General features: G+C 42.9%; 1 protein-coding gene across 3 annotated transcripts in view; it reads right to left on the bottom strand.

The window, feature by feature from the left end:
* LOC149139963 (FKBP-like peptidyl-prolyl cis-trans isomerase family protein) overlaps positions 1–21,626 on the bottom strand; it is a 312,982-nt gene that overhangs the window by 75,275 nt on the left and 216,081 nt on the right. For 2 of the 3 annotated variants that reach the window (XM_089447228.1, XM_089447226.1), the window contains exon 4: positions 14,954–15,009. In XM_089447228.1, coding sequence (XP_089303354.1) covers positions 14,954–15,009 — 56 coding nt within the window. The remainder of the gene's footprint in view (positions 1–14,953; positions 15,010–21,626) is intronic. The other variant, XM_089447227.1, reaches the window with a different exon arrangement.

Below are 21,626 nucleotides of genomic sequence, written 5' to 3'. Positions count from 1 at the left end.
TTTTGTCTTTGGTAAGGACACAACAGTTGAGGGACATAGCGATGTGGACAGGACAACTAGGTTCATCAAACAAATCCAAGAGATCCACTAGGCAGTACAGGAACAGCTGGAAAAGAGCCAAGCCAAATACAAGGCAAGGCATGACAAGCATCGGATGGAGCATAGTTTCCAAGTTGGTGACCAATTCTGGTTGTATATTAGCAAGGACAGAATGCAAGGTGAAGGTAAAAAGCTAAAGCGTATCAGGTATGGACCCTTCAAGATACTTAAGAAGATTGGTGAGAATGTTTTTCGTCTTGATCTACCAGCTTACATGCACATCTACTCGGTCGTGAATGCAGATTGCTTGAGATTGTTTGAACCTTCACTAATTGAGGATCCTGAAGAACAGAGTCAATTGCCTTCTATTGATGACCTATTACCTGAATACCTTAATGAATTGCAGGAAGACATAGTTCTGGATAGGAAGGTGAGAACGACGTGCAAGGGAGATGTTGAGTACCTCAAAGTTGGGCTCAAGGGTTCAAAGCCGAGCAGTGCAAAGTGGATAGAGATTGGACAAGTGAGACAATTGTACCCTCACTTAGTCGATGCTTGAAAATCAACTTTTGGTGGTCCAAAAGCTTTTTCAGTGGGAAGGCCGTGATCCGAATTGGATCCATGAAAATTATCAGAGTTCTATGACTGTATCAAATCATGACAGACTTCAGAAACTTGTGAACAAAGAGCTATCAAGAAGGACCTCTGGACAATGGCAGTTTGTAGCCAGCAAGGAACGACGAGGACCTCGGTCAAAGCGTGCTGACCGAGGCCCATGGAGACCGCGCAGGACGTAAACTAGCAGTTAGGAAGTCCGGATCGAAAAACGAAGACCGTTTCTGATAGCGTGCGTGCATCGCTGGGCAAAACCCCTCGAAATGAAAAGGCCCCGAGCGCTCGGTCACAAGGGAAACCAAAAACCGTGGGAAATGTGCTGAAATGACAGGCGGGTCCCGCGCTCCAAAACCGACGGAATATCGGAGGCATGTTGGGCGGTAAGCGGAATTATTAGGAGACCCAGCGATGCCACACAGCAAACGACGTGTGTCCGGCGGATGAGAGAGAAAACCACCTCTCATCGCGGGCTAACGTTCGAGCAAGTCAACCGCGTGATAAGAGCGAACACCGTAGGATCTGGGGGCTCCAAATCTAACGGCGGAGATTGTGCCCGATGGAAAACCGAATCTAGAGGGAGAATTAAGCTGTGGCATATAAAAGTCTGAAGTCCGATTTGACCGCTGAGTTGGCGGATGAATCATTTCACAACGTAACCGAAATACCGAACCGTTTGAGGAAGAGCTGGCGCAGTTCGTGAGAGGACAAGTGGCCACTTCCCTGTGAGACGTTACACAGTGGTGATGACGCAGAGGCAAGGAACTCCAAGCGAACAGCAACAGGCGATCCGAAGAGGCGGAAGAGGAAGCGAACAGTCATGAGACAGATTGGCTTTAAGCCATGAACAAAACAGAGAACAGGGGGAGAGAAGACAGTGAAGAATGAAGAAGGAGACAGTGAGACAGAAGCAGAGAATAGAGAGCCGAGCTGACCTAAGGCAGCATCGAGCAAATAGAACCAGGCTTGAGAGGTTCAAGCAATCCCTGTGAGGATATCTGTTGGGAACTGAGTACCAAACTGGAGTCATCCCATCAAGACCAGTTGAGGTCAAGACTTGGTAAGGGAGAGTGTGTGCACTCTAGTGGCTTGGGGAAACCAAGAACCACCCTACTAAGCATTATCTTTTTCAGAAGACTCAAATTGAGCTCCTCATTGTAAAAACTCTGTTTTAAAGACACAATACAGAAGGCCACCACTGAAAGCTGGACCGGAGACGTAGCCCAGGAGGATTGGGTGAACTCCTTATTAATTTGTTGTGTTCCTGCATTTGCTTAATGTGTTTCTCGTATTGTTTTCCATTATCCAGTGTCTGTGTATTTTGCAATCTGATCGATCTGTTGCCTAAGATAAAATAGACACACACCAGCACATGAGTCTGTAATACCTTCATTCATTAATTAATTAACTGAGATCACTCACGAGTGATTTTCAAATCATCAACACTCTTGAAGACAATTTGAAGACAGAAAGAGAACAAGTCCTCAACCTTAAAATCAAGGTTGAAGAATACAAGCGAATTGAAGAATCTCTCAAGAAAGAATTAAAGGAAAACAACAAGGAAAGAGAAGTATTGGAAGCTGAAATAGTTTCTCTACGAAAGGAAATAAAAAATGGAAAAACTTTTCAAAACTACGCCAACAATTCAATGACTTTGGATGAACTAATCATAAACCAACGATCATACAACGACAAGATTGGTCTTGGTTACAAAGAAAAATTCAAAAAGAAGTCGAGTCCTTCTATGACAGTTAAAGAAGATAGATATGAAAAATCTACCAAGCAGGTAGATCTCCCAGCTAGACCAAGAGATCAACTTTCACAAGAAGAACCTTGGAAGACAATTCCTCGAAGAAGATTTCCTCCCAGGTATCAACCTATCTTTTATGGTCATTGTTATTCATGTGGAAGGTTTCGACATAGAGCTGCAGAATGCCGCATGTATGTTTGGAATGAATATAATTCCAGGAAATCCTTCAGAAATGGATATTCCATAACTCAGCATAATATTAACAAATTCAATCATTTGAGAGATGATGTCGAATGTTACAAATGTAACAATTTTGGACATATGGCTAGGGATTGTGAAGTTTTTGACAGGTACAATCATTATCTGCAAAACCCTAGAAGCAAGTTTGCAGGATCATGAGACAGGTTCCACAATGATTTTGTCAGAAGAGAATACGTGCTAGATGGGCCAAACATTGAATGTTTCAAATGCCATAACTATGGCCATAGCACTCGCGGTTGCAGATATCAGATGGAATCACCTATGGACAACATTGAATGCTTCAAGTGTCATAACTATGGGCACATGGCTCGAGATTGCAGGAATAAGAAGGTCTGGAAAAGGAAACAGGTACAGGAAGACAAAGCAGATAACAAGGTTTCAACAGTTATGCTTTCAGGATTTGTAAAAGCAAAAGGTCATGAGGAATTAGCAGTTGCTTTAGATAATGACTCAAGTCAAGATGGCCCATTAGGTGACTCACTATTTTGAACAATCTGGCTTGTTGACTCCTTAATGTTTGTAGAGGAGGAGTCTATGGAGTAGTATATGGCAGAAGTTTACGATTAACAAGTAGGTAGTTTGAACAAGATGGTCGTTTCATTACAGGTTCAGGGGGAGCAAAACAGTTAAAGGATTACAGGTTACCAGGAAAAAGGCAAGATTAGTCTGCAAAGCATATGCACAGGTTGAAGGAATCTATTTTGAAGAAACATTTGCTCCCATTGCCAGAATGGAAGCTATCAGGATGTTTCTTGCTTATGCTTGCTCAAGAAAAATCGAGGTCTACCAAATGGATGTTAAGTTAGATTTTCTAAACGGTGAATTGGAGGAAGAAGTTTAAATTGAACAAGCCAAAGGTTTTCTGCTCTCTGACAAAGAAGACTACGTCTGTAGATTAAAGAAGGAGCTATATGGTCTCAAGCAAGCTGCTAGGGCTTGGTATGCTCTTCTTGACAAATATCTACATCAACCGGGATTCAAGAAAGGAAGCACTGACAACAATCTTTATGTGAAAGTGGATCGAGATAACCTAACAATTATCGAAGTATATGTGGATGATATAATCTTTGGAAGCAGTGATGACAGATTAAGTAAAGACTTTGCCACAAAAATGCAAAGTGAGTTTGAAATGTCTATGATTGGCGAACTAAAATACTTTTTAGGGCTTTAGATTTCTCAGCAGGATAAAGGAATATTCATATATCAAACCAAGTACATCAAAGAAATGCTCAAGAAATTCCAGATGGAAGGTTGCAAGCCAATTCTTACCCCCATGGTAACATGTTGCAAGTTAAGCTTACAAGATTCATCAAAGAATGTGGACCAAAGGTTGTATGGATACATGATTGGTAGTCTCTTATATGTGACAACCTCCCGACCTGATGTGATGTAGGCAGTTGGACAAGTAGCAAGATTCCAAGCAGCACCAAAAGAATCTCATATTATTGTCGTCAAAAGAATTCTTCGGTATCTTAAGGGCACAATTGAATATGGTCTATGGTATCCCAAAGGGAACGATCTAGTCATCCAAGCTTATACTGATGCAAATTGGCAGGAAGTGTTGATGATCGTAAGAGTACCAGTGGAGCAACATTCTATCTAGGTGGTTGTCTTGTTTCATGGTTAAGTAAAAAGCAGTCTTCTATTGATTTGGGGTAGCATCGAATGTGCTCTAGCCATGAAAACTGGTGGAGAGGGTAAAGCACATGACATCTCCAAGACCCAAAAATGATTTGGACAAATTGTACCCGGTTTGGGAGATATTAAAATAATTAATATTTTTAATGGAGTTCATAATTCTAAACTTAGGAAAAATAAAATATTAATGGGTATTAATATAACACTGGGTTAGAAGGTTCCAAAAGTCATGGATCAAGCCAAATCTAATCTTAACCGTTGATTAGAGACTTAATCTCAGTCATTGAAGGACCAACGAGAAAAGTATAAGAAGAGGCTTAAGGGTCAATTGGACAATACACCGGAGTGATTAGTCATTCATTTTTCTAGAGCGGGCTTGCTAAGCAAAGTTGAATTAGTGATCAGCAACGAAGGGCAATGAGTACGAGGCAGAGAGGCAGAGACAATACTGAGAGACCAACACAAAAGCAAAAAGAGCGAGAGCAGCAGCCAGTCCAGGCTACGCAGAGCCCAACAGAGACAGCGCAGAGGCCAAAGGGACTACGTCATCCACGCAGAGGCTATTGGAGTGACGCAAAGGGTCCCAAAGGTTGCGCAGTGCCTTAGAGGGGTGACGCAGAGGGTCCTGGGGTTGACGCAGGTCAGCAAAAGGCTGATGCAGAGGCCAAAAGGGCCAGCGCTGAGCTTCAATTGTGCCTGAGAGGGTTTCGTGAGATAGGTTTTCTGAATACCTGTTTCGGGATATAGAGGTATTGCTGCCATATATTTTTCTCTTTCGGGTGAGCCAGTTAGGCACCCAATTGTACTCAAGGAAATACTGCATAATAATAAACCCTCATAATAGTTGCACCGGTTTTCCCGCACTGGGTTTTTTCGGGGACATTTGTCCAAAAATAACGGTGTCACTTGTGTGCTTGTTTTCTTTCAGTTGATGATCTGTAGATGTTGTGACTATATTGTGTTTATTTCGATATTTAAATGGACTAAATAACCTGTTCGAATTTAAACAAGTAGAAGAAATAAATCAGCAGAATACAAATTAATTTTCTAACGGATAGACTTAGAAAATTCAACATGGTATCATAGCATGGTTGCAGATCATAGGAAAACTGAAGGCATCAGCTTAGTAGAGCATTTGCAGTAGATTCAGCTATCTTGAGTGATAGAATTGATCCTTGCAGAAAGCAACAGAGGAAGGAGTGACGCAGAGGGACTGCGTCATCAATCTGGGCCAGAGAGAGGCAGTGCAGATGCTAAGGGCAGAAACAGGCTCACGCAGAGGCTAGGTGGGCAAACGCAGTTGCCTGAGGGAGTGGTTTTGCCGGTGCTGAGATTGCACAGAGCCAAGAGGCTCAATCCTTCAATTGCTGGGTCATAGGTGGTTGTGGGTAGTTTGTGAAGCGAAGCTGGTGAGGTACTGTGACTAGAACAGTACCTAACAGGGCAAGACCAAGGTAGAGGGAGTTGTTGCCGAGGCGGATTTTTAGCCAAGGAATCCGGATCAATGTTGTAGTTGCACACACGATCGAAGAGGAGCAACTTGAAAATTGGCAGAAGGATTTCCAAGAGGGAAATCGGGACTCAGAGGGAGTCCAGAAGAGAAATTCCAGACAAGAAGTAGAGAGACTTGATGGAGTCGAACCGAGAACTTCCAAATGGGAAGTAGAGAGACTCAGCAGGAGTCGAATCGAAAACTTCTAGGCGGGAAGTAGGGAGACTCAGAGGAGTCGACATAGAAGAGCAGTGAGATGGCCGTGAATGGGCTGAGAGATCAGGACAGGCTGGATGGAGCGTCCAACTTTGTGGTCTGGAAGGCCAGGATCTTGTCCATTCTAGACAGGCATCATATCAGGGGCTTGGCCTTGAGAGTGATGGCTATCCTAGTTGACCTGATAGCTAATGAAAGGTACGAGGAGGCAATGGCTAAGGCAAATTGCTTCATCCTTGATGGGGTCAAGGATCATGTGGTACCACATAATGCCGACAAGGAAATGGAAAAGGAGGTGTGGGACACTTTGAAGACATTGTACCAGCATACTTCCGTGTAGAGGAAGATGCTCCTGGAGAATCAGCTATGGTCATACAAGATGCAGAAGGGAGAGTAGATAGATGTCTTCCTCGGTCGATTGAAGGAGATCTGTGACTAGCTAACTTCCATAGGGGCCACACTGGATGAGGAATTGATGGTGAGGACCACACTTAACGCGGTCTTCAAGGATTGGGAGATATTTGTCCAGAGCATACTGAGCAGGACGAGTCTTCTGGATTGGGAAGAACTGTGAGTGGCCTTTTGTCAAGAAGAGATCAGACGGCTGACCAAGGCGGGGAGTAGTGGCAAAGGGGTTAGGATCAAGGAGGAGGAAGAGGATGTAGCTCTGGAATCTGCTGGAAAGCAGGAAAAGAGGAAGAAGAAGGACCTCTCCAAGGTCAAGTGCTTCCATTATGGGGAACTGGGTCACTATGCGAACCAGTGTCCGAGGAAGAAGAGTAAGGGAGAGGCTTCTGACTCTAAGGTGGCGCCAGTGAGAGCGGAGAAAGAAGTCGAGGAGGATGACGATTGTGCCATGAGTGCTCATGTGCCACTCGAGAAGAACTGGGGAGATATCGAGTTGTAGTCAGGAGGACTACAGGCGATGAGGGGCATTATACCTTGCTACAGGAGCCCCGAAGAGGAGTAGCAAGACTGGCAGATGTCGACCGAGATAGATGCGAATGAAGCGGCATAGAGTGCTACAGTGTAGGAGTCCTCGGGCAGTGCGACAGAGAGTGCTACAGTGTAGGAGTCCTCGAGCAACACGAGGCTTGTAGGCTGCAATAGTGCGAGAGGCACGAGAGTGTTGTACCAGTGCAGGATGGCACAAAGAGGTGTGAAATGGTGCGATATGCAGGGAGTTGTTGCAGCAATGCAGAGGTCGGTAGAGGGAGCACTTGTTAGCGGCAAAGGGGGCTTCAGCATCAGGAGTGTTTCTAGCCTGACAGGGATGTCAGAGTTGGGTGGATCAGTTACTTACTTCTCAGTAACTGAGTTGCAGTGCAGTAACAATATGCAGTAGCTCGATGCAGCATGATGAGAGGGGGATGCAGTGCAGATGCAGTTCCGAGAGGATGGACCAGTAGCAGCACGGATGCAGAGGGAGCTGTCGTACGGATGCAGCAGTGGCAGGGGCAGGGCCATGGGCAGCAGTACAGGATGCAGCAGTGTAGAGGATGTTGGGCGGGAAGCCCTAGCATCAGCACAGGGACCGGTGCTGGATGATCAGGGTAATGCTCTGTAAGGAGAATTACTAGAGCACAATCCTCGCTAAGAGGGAGTGTTGATTTGGGGTAGCATCGGATGTGCTCTAGCCATGAAAATTGGTGGAGGCTAAAGCACATGAGATCTCCAACTCCTAGAAATGGTTTGGACAGATTGTACTCAGTTTGGGAGATATTAAAATAATTAATATTTTTAATGGAGTTCCTAAGTCTAAACTAGGAAGAATAAAATATTAATGGGTATTAATATAAAACTAGGTTAGAAGGTTCCAAAAGTCATGGATCAAGCCAAATCTAATCTTAGCCGTTGATTAGAGATTTAATCTCGGTCATTGAAAGACCAACGAGAAAAGTATAAGAAGAGGCTTGAGGGTCAGTTGGAGAATACACCAAAGTGATCAGTGATTCATTTTGCTACAGGGCTGCTAAGCAAAGTTGAATAAGTGATCAACAGCGAGGGGCAATGAGTACAAGGCAGAGAGGCAGAGACTATTAAGAGACCAGCGTAGAAGCAAAGAGAGCGAGTGCAGCAACCAGTCCAGGCTACGCAAAGCCCCGCGGAGACAGCGCAGAGGCCAGAGGCACTATGTCATCCATGGAAAGGTTGTTGGACTAACGCAGAGGGTCCCAGAGGCTGTGCAGTTCCTCAGAGGGCTGACACAGAGGGTTCTGGGGTTGACGCAGGTCAGCAAAAGGCTGAAGGAGAGGGTTTTGGGGTTGACGCAGGTCAGCAAAACGCTGATGCATTGAGCTTCAGGTGTGTCGGAGAGGGTTTCGAGGGACAGGTTTTCTGAATACCTATTTCCGGATATATAGGTATTGCTGTCGTGTATTTTTCTCTATCGGGTGAACTGGTTAGGCCCCCAGTTGTACTCAAGGAAATACTGCATAATAATAAACCCTCAGAATAGCTGCACTAGTTTTCCCGCATTGGGTTTTTCCGGGGACATTTGTCCAAAAATAACGGTGTCAATTGTGTGCTTGTTTTCCTTCAGTTGATGATCTGTAGATGTTGTGACTATATTGTGTTTATTTCGATATTTAAATGTATTAGATAACGTGTTCGAATTTAAACAAGTAGAAGAAATAAACTAATAGAATACAGATTAATTTTCTAATGGATAGACTTAGAAAATTCAACATCTTCAATTTTGTTATCCACAGCAAAAGAAAAATATGTCGTGGTAACAACTTGTTGTACTCAAGTTCTTTGGATGAAGCAAACTTTGCAAGATCTTCAAGTCAAGTTCAATGAGCCTATTCCCATCTTTTGCGATAACACCAGTGCCATCAGTATCTCCAAGAATCCTATGACGCATTCCAAAACGAAGCACATTCCGATTAAATATCATTTCATTAGAGAGTGGGTCGCTAAAAAGAATATCAACCTTGAATATGTTGGCATAAAGGAACAAATTGCTGACGTCTTTACCAAACCATTACCTCGTGAAGCATTTGAGTATCTTCACCAAAATCTTGGGATTCTCCCAAATTTTCATTAGACTCTTTCTCTTATCTACTCGAGTAGAAAGGGGGAGTGGAGGTGTGTACAGGTCCACAAGATGGCTTTTTGTCAAGGGGGGTTACCCTTTTCCATTGATGACAAAGGGGGAGAGAAGGCAGTAGGAACAGGTGACATGATCACAGGGGAGTACTTGTGTTGCCATCAATGCCAAAGAGGGAGATTGTTGATCAGTGGTTGTCATTGATGTCAACCCAAGCAGCACCAGGGGCTACCCCGATCTTGCATGGGCATTTTGACTTGACAACTTACTCTATTCTGAGTCAAGGATATTCTAGATGGATTCTACTCGTCGAGATATTTCCGTTGATATATGGCACGCCAAGTAATTCTTCACGGTTTGAGAGATATTCATGTTTGAAGTTAGTAACTCCAATTAGTGAGCTAAAACCCTATGGGGTTGTGGCATGGCACTCATAATTGGTTGTGTTCATTGAATAGTCAATAATTAATAATGTTTTTTTTGCTCCTAAAATCCCTCCAACGTTCACTTGTTGAGGACCCTCTCAACTCAAGACATTCATATAAATAATGACCCTCATATCCTCCTCTAATAGGGATTTTGTGGCTTCAAACAGGTCATTGTGGCATTTTCTCTATAACTTTTTTCTGTGAAGCTTCAGAAGCTAAAATTAAAACCCATTTGAGCCAAAATCTTGATGAACCTCATCACTGAATTTTAGATCTTGGTTCGTTATATTTTCGGAGATATGATCTGAGGAATTTAGGGTTTTTGCAGGCTCCCGAATTCCGTGTCAAACAGGTGACGTTGGCAAAATCGTCATAACTTTCTCTCTGAGCATTGGATTCAAATTTCGTAAATAGTCACAGAAAGAGAATGAACTGTAGTTTGTTGAGTAGCATTTTCAGGGCCGAAGATCGCAATAGTGACACGTGGCACTTCGTACAAGTTCTCTCTACTGAACCAGTCTATAATCAGGTCATCGTGGGAGATTGGGCACAACTCTTTCTTGAAGAATCCAATCTTGAACAGACTTGTGGGGTTGGAAAGAGGACTCAGAGGGCTACCACAAGACAAAATTGCAGACCCTGGAGATCCGAAATTACATGGATACAACAGATTCAATATCCACCTCCTAGAACGCAAGAAAAATCATGCATTCAAGGATCACTACAGTAAGGACCACACATCAACAGTCAAGGGGAAGTCTCCTACAACAAGGTATGTATGATTAGTGTTTACATTTGAAATATGAGTATCATCTCTGACATATGTTTTTGCAAGACAACGTAAGTACATATAGGGTCTCAGTTATATCTCTATGTCTCTATATGCCACAGTTAGTTTTGATACCACATTCCAGATGTCCTATTCTTGATACTACACATTCGATGCTACACCAAGTCTACTAAATCTATATGATGTTGTAAGTTCATGTTACTTGTCTTATCATAGTTGATAGAATGGTCTATGTTGTTGTACTTAGAACTTGGTCCATCACGAGTCTAGGGACTGTCATCAGTTTTTATTGTATATATCTTTAGGTCAGTTTTCGATATAGTCTTGCATAGGGTCCAGGCCTATATCAAGAGTGGGATTCTTTGTCTACTGCTGCAATAATTCAACAACAAAAGTGACAAGCACACTTCAGGTACGCATTGTAATTTTAATTTGTATTTATTCATTATTATGCACTTACATGTGTTTTGCAGGCAGAGGTAAATTGAAGGGTATTTTGTTTTGTTTTGGGATTGGTTTCGCCGGGCAAATTTTGCATGCAGGTAGAAGAAGATTCAAGTACAACTTCAAGCAAGAATTCAAGAGCAAAAGTATAAAATCGAAGGAAGCATTGTAGCGAGACATCCTTTGAAGACATGATAGCCATCCGTATAGGAATCCACACTCTTGTCTCATTTCAGTCATTATAGGGTGGCAGGGACGTGCTAGGTTGGTGCATGAAGTTGCCTACAGGTTGGAGCCTGTGAACACTTCAGAGTGGTAGGTTGGTCTAGGATGTTGGGGCATCCATTCAATTAACTACTAAAGAAGCCAGGGCATTGGCACGTCCTTCCAGTGGGAGCTGGAGAAGAATGCTTTTCTAGAATTCTAGGAAGTTGTTGCTTTCATTTTAGTTGGGGCTAAAGATTAAAGAATTTATTAGAAAAGAGTTCAATGGTTGTTGACCCGAAGGGGGTTTTCCACCTAAAATTCTTGTGTCTACTATGTTTTTTTATTTACTGTTATTAGTGCATAGACTTTAATAATAATTGAAGATTAACTAATGCTCTGAAAATATTTAAAAGTGCTAATTGCTAATGATTACTGATTCACCCCCCTCTAAGTATTTCCAACAACAACTGTGTCTCCTAATACCTTATCTAAGGATGGTACCTTATCAACAAACGACTTTATGGGTGTAAGCTCCACCCTCTCCACCAAGGTGTCAACCGGTGTTATCAAAGAGGTCTCCAACAATGTTGACTCCTGCACCACACTAGGTATATCGTTGTGATCCTCCCCATCCTGCATGTCCTCATGCTCGACCTCCTCCTCAGGCTCCTAACATCTGAGGCCCGATCTCCACGAACTGTAATTCCTCTTGGCTCCACCCTCTGACTAACCTCCTTTGTGCTCCTCAAAAGAGAAAGCCCTCCCGATCCTACGGCCCAACGCCTCATACTCATCAATCCTATCCATGAAGGACCTCCTTAAATCTACAAAGGTGTCAGGTTCCCTCCCCTTCTCCATTTCGTCTAGAAAATGAGGCATGGTAGGTTGGTTAGGCTAGCCTTGGGTATTGTTTTGTTGGAATGCACGTGCATGCGCATGGCTTCTCTACTGGGTATGTCTGAATGTCCCCATCATTTGTTGCATCCTCTCTAGGAAATGTTGGTTTTTCCTCCTCAGTTGTCAGTTCTACCTTATCAACTCCTCCATGATCCCCTGTGTACTCTCCCCTTCCTGTGTCATTGGAGTGTCCATAAATTCACCAATCACTGATTCACTATACATGCATGGCCAAAACCTCCATGATCTTGCTAGCTACCCCATGGCTGGCCAAGTTCATGCTTTCATACCACTGTAATGTTCCAAATGGAAAATTAATAGCAATATTAAGCAAAATACACATGCAACACAGAAAAATTCTGACAACAATTAAACATCCATAAAATTGCACCAGAATTGCGCCAAGATGAGCCATTTTATTATCAAAAGGAGAGTACAATGCATGGAATATGTGCACTTGGGCTTACCAACGCAAGCTAGACAATCCTAGGTGAGAAAAATGTTGCCTGGATGCAAAGGAAAGACTTCTCCTCAATGTACTGCGTTGGCCCTGGAATTTATGCAACTACTGGTTGGAAGAAACCCCTGTTTGAGCCTCCAAAAGTGCTCATAAAAATCTGCCAAATAAATCTTCGACTCTCCAACACAAACCCAGAAAAACCCAAGAACTATTTGGGCAAATTTTACTGACCACCCGAAACCCAAAATTTAAACTTACTCCTCCTAACTGGCTACCCAATTAATTATATTGTTTTTGGGCACCAAAACCCATCCAGAAACTTTGCAAGATTAGGAGCAGACTATTTGACCCCTGACCAACAAAACCCAAAAATATTTTGGGCCAATTCTGACCTCCCAGAATTACCCAAAATTGGTGCTACGCCCTCCTCCACTGGTTCTACGTCCCCCCTGAAGAGTGACTGTTGATTTACCCTTGTTTCCTCCCTCCAAATGGCTGGGAAAATTCAGAAATGCTTCCTTGGAAATTTAGGCCCAAAACCCCAACTCCACTAGCTCCTATTTACTGCAAATTTGGCCCACAAATTCTTCCAAGAAAACTATTGCGCAGGCCCTAGAGGACGAATTTGGGTTCTCTCTATAGCTATAGACTCCACCTCTGCAAATAACCACAAATTCTCATCCACCCTCAAGAGATTTTCTCCTAATTTCTCTAGTTGAAACTCCCTTGGAAACTCCTCAAATCAGTGGTACGAACTTTTGGCCCTGCATCCTCCTAAAGATTCTAACTGACTGAGTTATGGCTGGAAATGACCCACAAACCCCAAGAATCTCCTCTACAATAAACTCTGAAATTCTCTCTTAGTGTGGCACTCTAAGTCCACCAAAGAAAGTGCTGAGACCAGAAATCTCCTTGTCCTAAGCAACACTGGTAGTCTTGGCTAAGCAGCTCAAAAGTACTTTGAATCAGAAATTCAATTTGTCAAAAGCCCCTAAAATGATGTCTCTTGAACTCTCTTCCTTCTATTTATCTTTGTTGCCCACTTTCTCTCCTTGTGGGCCCCACCAATTCGACCTCCTCCTCCCTAGATCGATTTTCCTAAGGGGTTGGAATTCGCCTTCTTGGATGGCCCCACATCCCACTACCAATTTAATTTTTCCTTTTCTCTAATGTTGGTGGCCTCCATCTCTCAAAAAATTAAGTGGGGACTTCCTCCACCCACTTTTCCTAAGTTTACATGCCAAAAGATTTCCCAACACCTAATTGCAAAATTAATTTAATTGGGGACATTACACAATGGATATGACTTCTTTGTCTTCGTTAAAAGCTCAGGCTTTACAATGCTCTTATTGATGCACGTACTGCAGTCATCCAGGTTCCTACTTTCCCTTTTGAATGTAGTGATCCAGTCTCCTTCTTGATTGATACCCAATTGGATACCTAAGGTAGAGGGTAGACACTAAAGCTGCTGAGAAAGATTCAATGGCACAGGTATCACTGGAGTTTCTAGTCAGAAATGTGAATCCGATGTAAACAATGAAACCTTTTTGCAAACATTAGTGAAGGACAACACAGTAATCTCCAACAACAATTAATATGAACGGGTCGAAATGTGCAGGGCTGCACATTTCATGATTTGTACTATGTAAATTATAAATGACGACATCACACTGGCTACACAGAATTAGTGTATTTTTTCTCAATTAAAATGCCACAATCTCAAATGCATAAATGAATAAATATAGACTGAATTTCTCCCATTCAATTTTTTGTCGCAATCAAACATTCTGCTGAACTGGAATTTTCCTTTTCAAATTCATGTACAATTGAGAACACTTTTTTTCTTCCCTTTTCCATGTCTTCCATTGTGAACTTATATTAGGTTTTTGGTTGTTTTTCTAGACTATCTACCAATGAGGGCTCGCTCAGCCTTTCTCTGTCCAATGTTAAAGAATTGATCATGCCTAAAGTCTCCTCACCACATGAATCAAGTAGAGCCATAGACCTAACAAGACCTACTCTTTTCTTCTTTTAATAGACCAGGAAGAGGTGAAAGAGGTTTGTTTTGCTTTGCTCCATGTTAGAACTTCACAGTAAACATCATGTGAGAAATACTAGGGTATTTATAAACCATTGACATGATCTCCTCATGGTAAAATGGTGTCCTTTTAAGGCATAAATTTTTTAATTAGTAGAAGTATTCTAATGTTAGCAAAATTCTAGGCATATGCAGTTGACAGAACTACTATACTGATAAATAAATGTTTATTTAACCTAACCATCAATAAACAATTGGATGTCTTCTTCTAATGCGCTTTCAAGAAGCATGCATCATTCAATGGTCATTGGAAGCAAAAAGAAGAAAGTAACAACACAATCGCCAAACCAGAATAACTTTCTCTTGTTGTTTGTTAGCATTCTAATAATGAATAACAAAATTGATTAATCAATTCAGCTATGAATCTAGAACTGGAATCTGTACAATCAATTTTATACATGGTTTTTAAGAAGGAAAACCAAAACTTTCAAAAAATTTGCTGATCCTAACCACAATGCATTTCTGCCACTGGAAGATGGCATATGGGAGGACCCTGAATGGAAATAGCTAGTGTAAAGATAATAACAACTTTTAGATTTTAAAATCGACAAAAGGGGGTGTTCTCTTACATATACCTATCAAAAACTTGTCCAGATGGTACCATTGCTACATAGTTTGCTGCCACCTGCAACGAAGGACAATAATTGTATTGCTAGAATCAATAACTAAATTAATTCATTGAACCACCACAATCGAAGATGAATACTCAAATATATAAAGTACCCTATATCAATATCATCATATATAGCCATGATAAATGGCTAGAACAGTTCAATAAAATACTTTCCTTGAATAATTTTTATAAAGCGAATAATTATCTGCAAAGGACAACAAAAGCATCTGAAACTTGATTTGATGATGACTACTTAGATCAATGTTAAATCCATATCTCTAATATTCCTAATGGAAAATAACAGTAAATAACAGAGACATGCACTAAGCTACAGCGATAAGAAATTCACACATGCATGCACAATCAGTAAACCACAGAATATGAACAGTAAATCTAAGTCGTTTTATTAATATCAATGTTGGAACTAAGTACAAATAGAGTGGAATGATGGAACCTGGGCTTGCTTCTACAAGCATGCAAAACCCAAGTGAAAGATGTAAATCGTCAAGGCTGGAAATGGATCAAACTGGTAACTCGCACTGCCCAGAAATTTTGCCACTGCTTGTAGGTGAACTGTGGTTTATGCCCTCAAATCTGCCACAAAAATTCTGCAAAATTAACTGGAAGCTCCTCTCACCCAAATCTGCCAAACCAAGAAATATATTGGACTAATTCCAAATGACTTGGAAAGCCCCAAAAAGTGCGAAAATCCTAGACTGTCAATCTCTGCGCCCAACAGGAAATCACCACTGCAAAATGATCCAAATCCACCTCACAAAATAGCTTACAATCTCCTCCAGAAATAGAGCAAATTCCCAGCCAAAATCCAGCTATGTTTCCAGCCCCAAATGGGCCAAACCTCTGCAACTTCTGCCTAATAATCCCTGTGCAGGCTTAGAAAGAGAAGAATTTGGCCCAACAATATGTCATTGTCTCAGCCCTGTAAATTTGTACCAATTTCTCCCTCCTACCAAGAGAACATTTCCTGCAAATGCCCAGAACCTGCAATCAACGAGAGCTGCTCCAAATAATCACTGTAGTTCTCCTTCTGTGCCTAGGTTGTGCGAATGGCTGAGAGAAATCTCTGCAATTATCTCCAATGGAAGTCCTGAAATAGACTCTCCAAGATCTCACTAGGGAGACACTCAAAGTTCGCTGAAATGAGGGTGAGCTTCGCTTCAAACTCTTGAGTTAAACAACTCTGCTTCTCTTGTGTTGAACAACCTCCAAGAGAGAGTTCGATCTCAAGAAATTAGATGGCCAAAAAATGCAAAAATGGAGTTCTCTTGTGCTATTTACAGATGTTGGACACTTCTCTCTTGGTGGAACCCCCAAGTAACTAGTTCGAACCCACTCGTCTTCTTCTTTCCTCTGTTGATTTGGGGTAGCATCGGATGTGCTCTAGCCACGAAAATTGGTGGAGAGGCTAAAGCACATGAGCTCTCCAATACGCATAAATAGTTTGGGCAGATTCTAAACAGTTTGGGAGATATTGAAATAATTCATATTTTTAATGGAGTCCCTAAGTCTGAACTTTGGGAAAATAAAATATTAATGTGAATTAATATAAAATTGTGTTAGAGGATCCAAAAGTCATGGATCAAGCCAAAATTAATCTTAGCCATTGATTAGGGACTTAATCTCGGTCGTTGAATTATCAACGAGAAAAGTATAAGAGGAGGCTTGAGGGTCACTTGGAGAACACACTGAGTTGACCAAGAATTCTATTTTCTGGGGCAGGGCTTGCTGAGGAAATCAAAAGAGTGATCAGAGTTGCAGCTGAGGGAAAGTGAATATAGAAGCAGAGAGGCAGAGATAGCATCAGGAGCATCAGCGCACAAGCCGGGAGAGAGGGACACAAAGCCAGCCAGAGGTTCACGCAGAGCTAGCCAAGGCTCATGCAGAGGCAGCCAGGAGTTGCGCAGCGCCTCGGAGAGCCAGCGTGGGTGATGTAGAGGCTCTAAGGGATAACGCAGTGCTTCCAAAGGCTGGCGCAGGACAAGCTAGGACTACGGTGGGTAGACGCTAGGCCAGAAAGGGCTGACGCAATCCCTAGAGGCTAACACTGGGGTTTTCGTGGGGCAGATTGGAGCTGGGAGCTGTCGGAGTGTTTATCCGGGGTTTCAGCCAGAATATCTGTCTCCAAAGGAGAGGTACTACTGCCAAGATTATTCTCTGTTGGGTGAGCCGGCTTTGGCACCCAGATTATATTTTGAAACTGCTTAATAATACAAACCCTCAGATAGCTGCGCCAGTTTTCCTGCATTGGGTTTTTCCGGGGACATTAGTCCAAAAACAACAGTGTCACTTATGTGCTTGTTTTTGTTTCCTTCAGTTGATGATCTGTAATGTGTTGAGCATGTACTTGTATTTATTTTTAGTATTTGCATGGTAAATAACTTGTTAATTAATCAGAACAAGTAAGCAGAAATAAATCAGAAAAGTACATGAAGGGTTTCTAATAGTTAGACTTAGAAATTCCAACATGGTATCAGAGCGTGGTTGCAGATCACAGGAGAACTCAGGACATCAACCGATTAGAGCAGCAGCAGCAAAAAACAGTTGTCCCGAGTGACAAAAGTTGTTCCTAGCAGAGAAGCAGCAAGGAAGAGGTGACACAGTGCCTGCATCATCAAATTTGAGCCGGGAAGAGGATCAGCGTAGTGGCAAAGGGGACCAGACTTGACCTACGTAGTGCCCAATCATCTTTTTCAATCAGAAAGGATTAATGCACGTGGCTAGGAGGTACGAATTTTGTTAGTGTCGGGATTGCGCAGAGCCTAGAAGCTTTAACCTTCAATTTGCTGGAGCTTAGGAGGTTGTGGGTAAGTTGCAAAGTGAAGCTGGTGGGGTACTGTACTCAGAACAGTACCTAACAGGGCAAGACCAAGGAGCAGGGAGTTGTTATCGAGAATTTCTAGCCAAGAAATCTGGATCAATGGTGCAGTTGCGCTAACAATCGGAGTGGGGGCATCTCGACATTGGCAGAAGGGTTTCCAAGAGGGAAATTGAGGCTCAAAGGGAGTCACACCAAGAACTTCCAAGAGGGAAGTAGAGGAGCAGCGAGATGGCTGTGAACGAGGTAAGAGACCAGGACAGACTGGACGGAGCCTCAAACTTCATAGTCTGGAAGGCCAGAATCTTGTTCGTTCTAGACAGGAATCATGTCAACACTTCGCCTTGAGGATGATAGCGATCCCAGTTGACCCAGCTGAGAACGACAAGGACAAGATGGGAATGGCAAGGACCAAGAGCATGATCCTTGACGAGGTCAACGACCATTAGTACCACATATTGCCGAAAAGGACACGACAAATGAGATGTGGGAGGCCCTAAAGAAATTGTACCAGCATACTTCTGTGCAGAGAAGGATGCTACTCGAAAATCAGTTGTGGTCATATCAGATGCAGAAAGGGGAGCAGATAGACAACTTCTTCAGTCAATTGAAGGAGATCTGGGATCAGCTGGCTTCCTTAGGGGCCACGCCTGATCAAGAATTGATGGTGAGAACAGCCCTGAACGCAGTCTCAGAAGACTAGGAGGTGTTTGTGCAGAGCATACTGGGCAGCGCGACCCTTCCAGATTAGGAGGAAATGTGGGTGGCTCTTCACCAAGAAGAGATCAAAAGGCTAAGCAAGGTGGGAAGCAACGGCAAGGGGATCAGAATCAAGAAGGAGGAAGAGGAGGATGTTGCCCTAGCATCTGACGGAAAGCAGGAGAAACGGAAGAAGAAGGACCTCTCCAAGGTCAAATGCTTCAATTGTGGGGAACTGGGTCACTATGCGAGCCAGTGTCTAAGGATGTTGGGCAGCAGTACATGATGCAGCAGTGCAAAAGATGTTGGGCAGCAGGCCTATCATCAGCACAAGGAACGATGCCGAATGATCAGGGTGATGCTCAGTAAGGAGTATTACTAGAACAAAGTCCTCGCTAAGAGGGAGTGTTGATTTGTGGTAGCATCAGATGTGCTCTAGCCATGAAAATTGGTGAAGAGGCTAAAGCACATGAGATCTCCAATACCGAGAAATGGTTTGGACATATTTTAAACAACTTGGGAGATATTAAAATAATTAATATTTGTAATGGAGTCCCTAAGTCTAAACTTAGAGAAAATAAAATATTAATGTGAATTAATATAAAATTGTGTTAGAAGGGTCCAAAAGTCATGGATCAAGTCAAAATTAATCTTAGCCGTTGATTAGGCACTTAATCTCAGTCGTTGAATTATCAACGAGAAAAGTATAAGAGGAGGCTTGAGGGTCACTTGGAGAACACACCAAGTTGATCAAGAATTCGATTTTCTAGGGCAGGGCTTGCTGAGGAAATCGAAAGAGTGATCAGAGTTGCAGCTGAGGGGCAGTGAATACAAAAGCAGAGAGGCAGAGATAGTACCAGGAGGATCAGCGCAGAAGCCGAGAGAGAGGGACGCAGAGCCAGCCAGAGGTTCACGTAAAGCCAGCCAGGGCTCACGCAGAGGCAGCCAGGAGTTGCACAGTGCCTCAGAGAGCCAGCGTGGGTGACGCAGAGGCTCTAAGGGCTGACGCAGTGCCTTCAGAGGCTGGCACAAAACAAGCTAGGGTGACGCTAGGCAGACGCTGGGCCAAAAAGGGCTGACGCAGTCCCTAAAGGCTGACGCTGGCGTTTTCGTGGGGTAGATTGGAGCTGGGAGTTGTCGGAGTGTTTATCCGGGGTTTCAGCCAAAATATTTGTCTCCGAAGGAGAGGTACTACTGCCAAGATTGTTCTCTGTTGGGTGAGCCGGTTTTGGCACCTTCTGAAACTACTTAATAATACAAACCCTCAGATAGCTGCACTGGTTTTCCCACATTGGGTTTTTCCAGGGACATTAGTCCAAAAACAATGGTCACTTGTGTGCTTGTTTTTGTTTCCTTCAATTGATGATCTGTAATGTGTTGAGCATGTACTTGTATTTATTTTCAGTATTTACATGGTAATAACTTGTTAATTAATCAGAACAAGTAGGCAAAAATAAATCAGAAAAATACATGAAGGGTTTCTAACAATTAGACTTAGCAATTCCAACATCCTCTAGTGCAAATTTTCTCCAATGAGGTCAAATTCCCTTTTTGTGGCCCCCACTTTCCACTAACAAAATAATTATTTATTTTCTTTAATGTATATAGCCTCATTTTTCTCCAAAATTAAGTGGGAATTCCCTCAACCCACTTTTCCTAAGTTTAACACACTAAATATTTTCCTTTTATCAAAATTGCCAAAACTCGGAATTTATTTAGCAAAATTATTTAGTGGGGATATCACAGTCCTTCCCACCCAAATCTTTCTTGTCCTCGAGCAACTGTAATGTTGGATGTTGCAATACCTGTTCACCCTCCTAGGTGGCATCCTCCTCTGGTAGATTCTTTCATTGAACCAAGAACACATTGATCACCCTCTTTGAATCTTCCTCTCTCTAACCTCCAAAATAGCCTCCAATACCAAAACTAAGTTTCCCTCGTCATCCAAGGGCGGTAACTCTATGGCAGTTGTAACATGTTGTCCCAAGGCCTTTTTCAGGCAAGACACATGGAGCACTTTGTGAACCTTGCTCCCGGTGAAGGCTCTAACTCAGACGCTACCTCTCCCACACGCCTGGTCACCCTGTATGGCCCATAGAAGCGAGGCTTAAGCTTCTCAGCCCCAAACTGCTTGAGGGTAGACTATCTGTATGGTTGGAGGACGTAAAAAGACTAAGTCCCCAACCTCAAAGTGTCTCTTAACTCGGTGCCTATCCATGTATATTTCTGCTAGTTCTTATATGTTTGCAAGTTGTCCTTGAGGGCTCTAAGGATCTCCTGTCTCTTCTATATCCAATATTTCACCCTTAGGGCCCAACTCGCTCCAAAAACCATGTCAGCAAAAGCTAAAGCATCACAACCATAAAGTGCATAGAAAGGTGGCATACCAATAGACATATGATAGCTGGTGTTACAACAATACTCCCCAAGATGAAGCCACTTCACCCATGCGCATTGCTTCCCTGTGACATAGTTCCTCAAGTAGCCTTCCAGCCACTTGTTCACTATCTCTGTCTGGCCATCAGTCTGGGGATGATAACCAGTGCTCGGTGTGAACACAATTCCCACCAAACGAAAAAGCTCCTGCCAAAAACCTCCCATAGATCTGTTATCCCTGCCACTGATGGTCTTAGGAAGACCATGCAATTTGAACACCTCCCAGAAAAATAACTCGACCACCTGTGACGCTGAATATCTGGCCAGAATAGCGAAGAAATGGGAAAATTTGGTCAATTTGTCCACCACCATGTAAATGTTATCACGACCCTGTACTGCCAGAAGCCCAGTGATGAAGTCCATAAAGATGCTCTCCCATTTCCTCTTAGGAATAGGGAGAGGCTAAAGCAACCCGGCTGGATGTGTTTGCTCACTCTTTTTCCTCTGGCAAGTGTTTCACTCCTGAACGTGCCTTGGGACATCATCCTTAAGTCCCCTCCAAGAAAAAATCTCCCTGATGGTCTTGTATGTCTTAAGGAACCCCTGATGGCCTACTATAAGTGAATCATGGGTTGCATGCATGATTTTCTCCCTTAACTATGAACCCGACACTAAGTATATTCTGTCCTTGTAATAAATGACCTCATCCATCACCCTA

The sequence above is a fragment of the Pinus tabuliformis genome, chromosome X (genome assembly GCF_031772625.1).
Source record: "Pinus tabuliformis cultivar Carrire ecotype Pingquan chromosome X, CPIR1, whole genome shotgun sequence".
NCBI classification, from domain to species: domain Eukaryota; kingdom Viridiplantae; phylum Streptophyta; class Pinopsida; order Pinales; family Pinaceae; genus Pinus; species Pinus tabuliformis.
Note: the sequence above shows the minus strand (reverse complement) of the source record. Positions and strands in the feature narration are given on the sequence as shown.